General features: G+C 31.9%; 1 protein-coding gene across 5 annotated transcripts in view; it reads left to right on the top strand.

The window, feature by feature from the left end:
- Positions 1,564–5,725, top strand: part of LOC107625217 (probable pectate lyase 4) — a 6,470-nt gene continuing 2,308 nt past the window's right edge. The window contains exons 1-5 of one of the 5 annotated variants that reach the window (XM_021115760.1): positions 1,566–2,018; positions 3,157–3,508; positions 4,009–4,219; positions 4,341–4,409; positions 4,771–5,185. In XM_021115760.1, the coding sequence (XP_020971419.1) occupies positions 1,730–2,018; positions 3,157–3,508; positions 4,009–4,219; positions 4,341–4,409; positions 4,771–5,185 (1,336 nt within the window). In that variant the 5' untranslated portion in view covers positions 1,566–1,729. Of the gene's footprint in view, positions 2,019–3,156; positions 3,509–4,008; positions 4,220–4,340; positions 4,410–4,770; positions 5,186–5,725 lie in introns of those variants that run through there. The other 4 variants (XM_016327797.2, XM_021115762.1, XM_021115761.1 and 1 more) reach the window with 4 other exon arrangements.

Below are 5,725 nucleotides of genomic sequence, written 5' to 3'. Positions count from 1 at the left end.
AGAGTTGAGAATTTTAAAAAACAAGGCAAGCAACATAAAACATGTATTACAGGACACAAATATGAAGTTTAAAGGAGAAAGTGAATACAAGTAAAGAAAAGAGTGAAAATCAAAGGCAATATTTAAAGACTATAGATGGATAAAGTGATAGATAAAGTGAAAAAAGTGAGTATAATGGTGATGGAAGAACACAACAAAAAAATTCAATTTAACGTATTACACTTGAGGAATGATTTGATTCTGTGTGTATTGTGTACTTATTTATTTGTTTTACATCTATAGTTTAATTTGTTATTTGAAGTTAATTTTGGTCCTTGATAACAATATCGAAGGAGATTAAATTTAATCATTTGACATTAAAATTCTGTATTTCCTAAAAAGGTCCAGTTTCTTACTTCTAGCCTAAAAAAATTCTTTTTTATTTTTTTTATCTTTATTATTTTGATCAATGGATCTTGTCAAAACCGATGAATGAAAATTAATATATTAACTTTTAATAATTAAATGAAAACAAAATTTATCTGAGATATTTTGATGAAATCAAGTTTCAAAAGAAATAATTTAGTTAGTGTCATAATCTTTCTCCAATTTTTATCCTCGGTTAATTTAAAAAATTATGAAATATATCAAATTATGATAATATATGCTTATAACCTTGATAATATTATTTTATTTACAGAAATATCAATTAAATAATTATAAAACAAAATAAATAAAAAATAATAGAAAATTGCATTTCTTTGGCAACAAAATAAGAAATTAAACACTTAAAGCAGAATATATGTGTATCTCTCAAATTGCATTAATATATTAGAAAGCTTCATATCCCACCCATGGCTAGCACACCACTCTTTAAGAACTTGGGTTCAATGAACACATCTTATATTTGTAGATCTACTTCAATTCAGATGCAACATAATTTACACATCATAAACATGTGATGCTTTTGCAAGGTTTGTTCCAACAATAACTAAAGTAAGGTCTTGTTTGTTTCTTTTTTTTTTTTTAATTTTATTTCTGATAAACTGAATTAACGTAGATAATGTTGTAAGTGAAAAAATATATAAATAATTTCAATAATATTTACAAAATAAAATAAATACAGATAAGTGATATACCAAAAATGCTTAATTATATTGGATCTTTGAGATATTGTTTAGAAAAAAACTTGTGCTAAAATTTTCAATAGTGATGATCTCTAAAATTTTCAATAGTGCTAATATTTTTTTTCTTTGTATTTTTTTTTTGTCTCTTTCCAAAATCTCTTTTTTTTTCGGGTTCTTTTCTCTAGTCCTTTTATTTGTTCTTGTTGCACTGATTTAGTTGTGGTATTTCTAGAAAAAAACATTCCTCCATCAATACAAATTGAAGAAGAAAATTCCAACACTGGTACATACTTTGGCAAAAATTTTAATGATAGGTTAATTTAAAAAATTACAACTGATAATGTATTAAATTAATTTTTTTTAAAATATAAAAATTTGAAAATAAAAAGGAAAACGAAAATAAGAAATGTTTTTCCAGAACAATAAGCTTAATTTTTAATTTAGTGACGGAGGTGTCGGTAGCGAGATAACAGCGACAGGAAAAGGTAGAGAGATTGGTGGCCACCATAGATTCGTTAGAACTTAAAAGACTATGATTCATCATTCACTGTTCATTTTTCAGTTTCCCACTTTCCTTTTCCATCCAAAATTAATAACAAAACCAAACAGAAACATGATCATGAATGGGTAACTCTCACTCACATCGCAAACACCGTAACTCCCTCTCTCAAAACAATAACTCTTCTTCTTCTTCTGTTGCTACTCCTCCACACTATAAATATGGTGCTCATCATTATCCACAACAACAACACAATAATAGGACGATGGTGAGGAATAAGGTTTCTTTGCCTTACGGGCGCGTGGACACCACGCTCCGAGAACTCGCTGCAAAGGCCGAAGGCTTTGGACGCTTCGCCATCGGCGGCCTCCACGGTCCGCTATACCGTGTCACTAGTCTTGCAGGTTTCTTTCGTAATTTTCCAGTTTGCCTCATACACTTGCAAATAATTCCCAGGGTTAATTTGTCTTTTCCTTAGTTGATGCTTCTTATAGTTTTGAATGTTCAGTTTTAATTAATTTATGTATTTTACGTTAAACGAAATTTAGCTACTGGATTAAATTTTGTCTGCTTTTTAGCTGTCTTCATTGAGAGAGTACTTCTGAGTTCTGACCGTACTTTATATCCTTTTTTAGGATGAACTATCAAAGTCGTCTCTCTATTTTTAAGATGCTAATCATACCAAAAAAAAGGAATCATACCAAAAAAAAATTGTAAGATGCTGACGAAAATAATTTTTTATTTTTTTATAATGATATCTAAAATATTTTGAAGGTATTTTTTATTTTTAGAGATATTTTTGCAACGTATTCAAAAATCTAGAATAATTTTAATACTTTACCCTCATTTTTTAATCGCATATTAGTTAATTAACCATATATGTGCAAATGTGATTTTTCTATTGGTACGTGTATCTCTATATTAATACTATGTTTATTTTAGAAAAAAGTCCTTAATATTATTGCACTTTTTTAGTGAGCAAAAGATAGGAGTGGCAATATGTACCTTATTCGCGGGTATCCAACTCGACTTAATCCAGTTGAGTAGGGTTGTCAACCCGATCCGCAGCGGGTAGGTTAGGATGCAGATAGGATTTTCGTGCGGGTCGAGTAGGATGAGAGTTGAGTCTCAATCTTATCGGACTAATCGCATCTATATACGTATATGTTATATATTTATATTAAAAAAAAAACTTTATTGAATAAACATGAATGAATATTGTTTATAACCAATCACCTCTTATTGTTATGCAATTCTACACAAATCACTGCTTTTATGTAGAGAAATACTAAAGGATCATTAATATTTATTATTTTTTGCCATCAGTTAGTCATTAATATTTAAAAATATAAGATAAAATATGTTGTTGGATTACTATACTAAAAAAAATTGAACTGATAATTAAGTGATGGGCAAAAATAATAAATTCTGATAACTCTTTAGCATTTCTCTTTATGTCATTTTGTTATATCATCTAGAACCAGTTGAAGAGAAATGCAGAACACTAGGTGACTTGGTGTGCAAGTAATCACATATTTCTTGTCACTGCAGATGATGGACCAGGATCACTACGCGATGCATGTCGTAGAAAAGAACCATTATGGATTGTATTTGAGGTTTCAGGCACAATTCATCTGTCATCATATTTGAATGTATCATCTTACAAGACCATTGACGGCCGGGGCCAGAGGATTAAACTCACCGGTAAAGGATTGCGGCTCAAGGAATGCGAGCATGTAATAGTGTGCAATTTAGAGTTTGAAGGAGGCAGAGGGCCTGATGTTGATGCCATTCAAATCAAGCCTAACTCAAAGCACATATGGATAGATCGTTGTACTCTCTGTGATTTCGAAGATGGGCTGATAGACATCACCAGAGAAAGCACAGATATTACAATTTCAAGGTGAGATGAAATTCTTGTAGTCTAGGTTTCTTTGTTTAGAAATGTTTAGATAGTTCAAGTGATTTCGTAATTGTGTTTCTCTTAATCAAAGTCTCGGATTTGAATCTGTTGGATGGAAAATCAGGCTCTTAGAGAGTTTTAACCTATCTAGTGTCTTGACTCAGCTCAAGCCGGATTAGCTAAAGTTCGTCCAATGTATTCTAGATGTCATGATACTACTTTTTCCAAAAGTTCAAGCTGATAGAAGGAGGGTAACATAAATGGTTATATCTCTAGCACGTCCCCTTAAATAAGACTTAAGAGTCTCTTTTGAGGTTCACAGAACTCTGATACCATGATATTACTTCTCCCAAAAGCTTAAACTAATAGGAGAAGGCAGCATAAATGGTTATATCTCTAACAATATATACTAAAATTTTAAGCAAAAGGTAAAGTATCTTAAATTTATTTGGCCTTTTTTATATTCTGAAGTTGAAGAAGTGTTTCTCTAACATCTTCAGGTGTCATTTTTCTAAGCATGACAAAACAATTCTCATTGGAGCAGATCCCTCACATGTTGGTGATAGATGCATAAGGGTCACCATTCATCATTGCTTCTTCGATGGGACTCGACAGAGGCATCCTCGCGTTCGATTTGCAAAAGTTCATCTGTATAACAATTATACCAGAAACTGGGGCATATATGCTGCTTGTGCAAGTGTGGAGTCCCAGGTGATTGATTATGTTTTTTATTAATTGGATTTTCTTAGGTTCAATGTTAAAACAAGTCTTGAACGATTTATACCAAATTATCTATTATAAATTTTTACTTTAAATTGTATGTTGATACCAGATATTCTCGCAACATAATATTTATGAAGCAGGGCAAAAGAAGGTAGCATTCAAGTACCTTTCTGAGAAGGTTTGTCCAGTTCATATGTTCTGAGTTCAAGTAATGCTTTGGTGTTTAAGTTGAATTGGAAATACAAATATTGTTTGCAATATTCAATAGCTTTTATCTTTGAATAAATTTGCTAATGATCTTGTGAAATAGCAAGAAAGCATGAAAAAACCAGTTCATAAAGAATTGATCTACACATGTTTAAGTTGTTAGTGACATTACTCGTTGAAAATTGACTATCATAAACTAGCACTACCTGCAACCATTTTTGTTCAAACTAATTAGATTGATTACTTAACATGCCTGGTGAACTGTAATACGGAATTTATTTGTGCTGGCTATGTATCTTGGAAACAAAACTTAATTGGTTAAATCATCACAGGCAGCAGACAAGGGAGCAGAAGCAAGTGGCCGCATAATATCCGAAGGAGATTTGTTTATAAATGGAGCACAATCAGGGCTAATAGCATCTAACAATCTTGAATGTAACAATTTTCATCCTAGGGAACACTATCTGGCATGGACGGTGGAACCTCCTTCAGATGATCTAAAACAGGTTCTTCAGCATTGCACTGGATGGCAATCTATGGCGAGGCCATTAGACCAAACGGTTGAACACGGTGCACATGATGAAGCAGTACCTATTTATCCATTCCAAACTCACAGCATTGTAGCCAGTTTGCCTTATGCACGAGTGGACTCCTCCCTCCGAGCACTTGCTGGCTCGGCCGAGGGATTTGGACACTTTGCCATTGGTGGCCTCCGTGGTCCCCTTTATCATGTAACAACTCTAGCAGGTTAGTTACCTAATGTGCTATGTTTCTTTTGATCTTTGAAACTGATATGTTTTGTGAGTTATGATTTGGTGGGAAAAGGAGGAAGGTAAGGGAAGAAGTGTATAATGGAATAAAATTTACACTCACTAGTCCTTCCATTCATTTCTTTTCCCTCCGAAATCAAAACTAACAAACACATGCTAGTGGAATAGAAGAATAAACTCAACGATTAAGTTGGTAATTTGACTTTATATTCTTCTATAGGCTGATTGCTGGTCTGCATCTTTTTCTTTAAATTTATGATTTTACTTTCAGAAATTGATATCATACAGCATTGACAAGCTTAAAAATGAATGATTTAAAACTAGATAAATCAGAGTTGAGTTTATGCTGAAGATTATAGAAAGGAAATTATAATGCCTAAATATAAAATTCTAGTGATCATAGATATTATGAGAATTTGTTTGTAAGAATGCTTATTAATCTTGACATGATTAAACAATTCCTATTACTTTATTCCATTCAATCAATAGGTTCTTGTTAAGAAAATTACAACTTGTG

The sequence above is a fragment of the Arachis ipaensis genome, chromosome B02 (assembly GCF_000816755.2).
Source record: "Arachis ipaensis cultivar K30076 chromosome B02, Araip1.1, whole genome shotgun sequence".
Lineage (NCBI taxonomy): Eukaryota > Viridiplantae > Streptophyta > Magnoliopsida > Fabales > Fabaceae > Arachis > Arachis ipaensis.
Note: the sequence above shows the minus strand (reverse complement) of the source record. Positions and strands in the feature narration are given on the sequence as shown.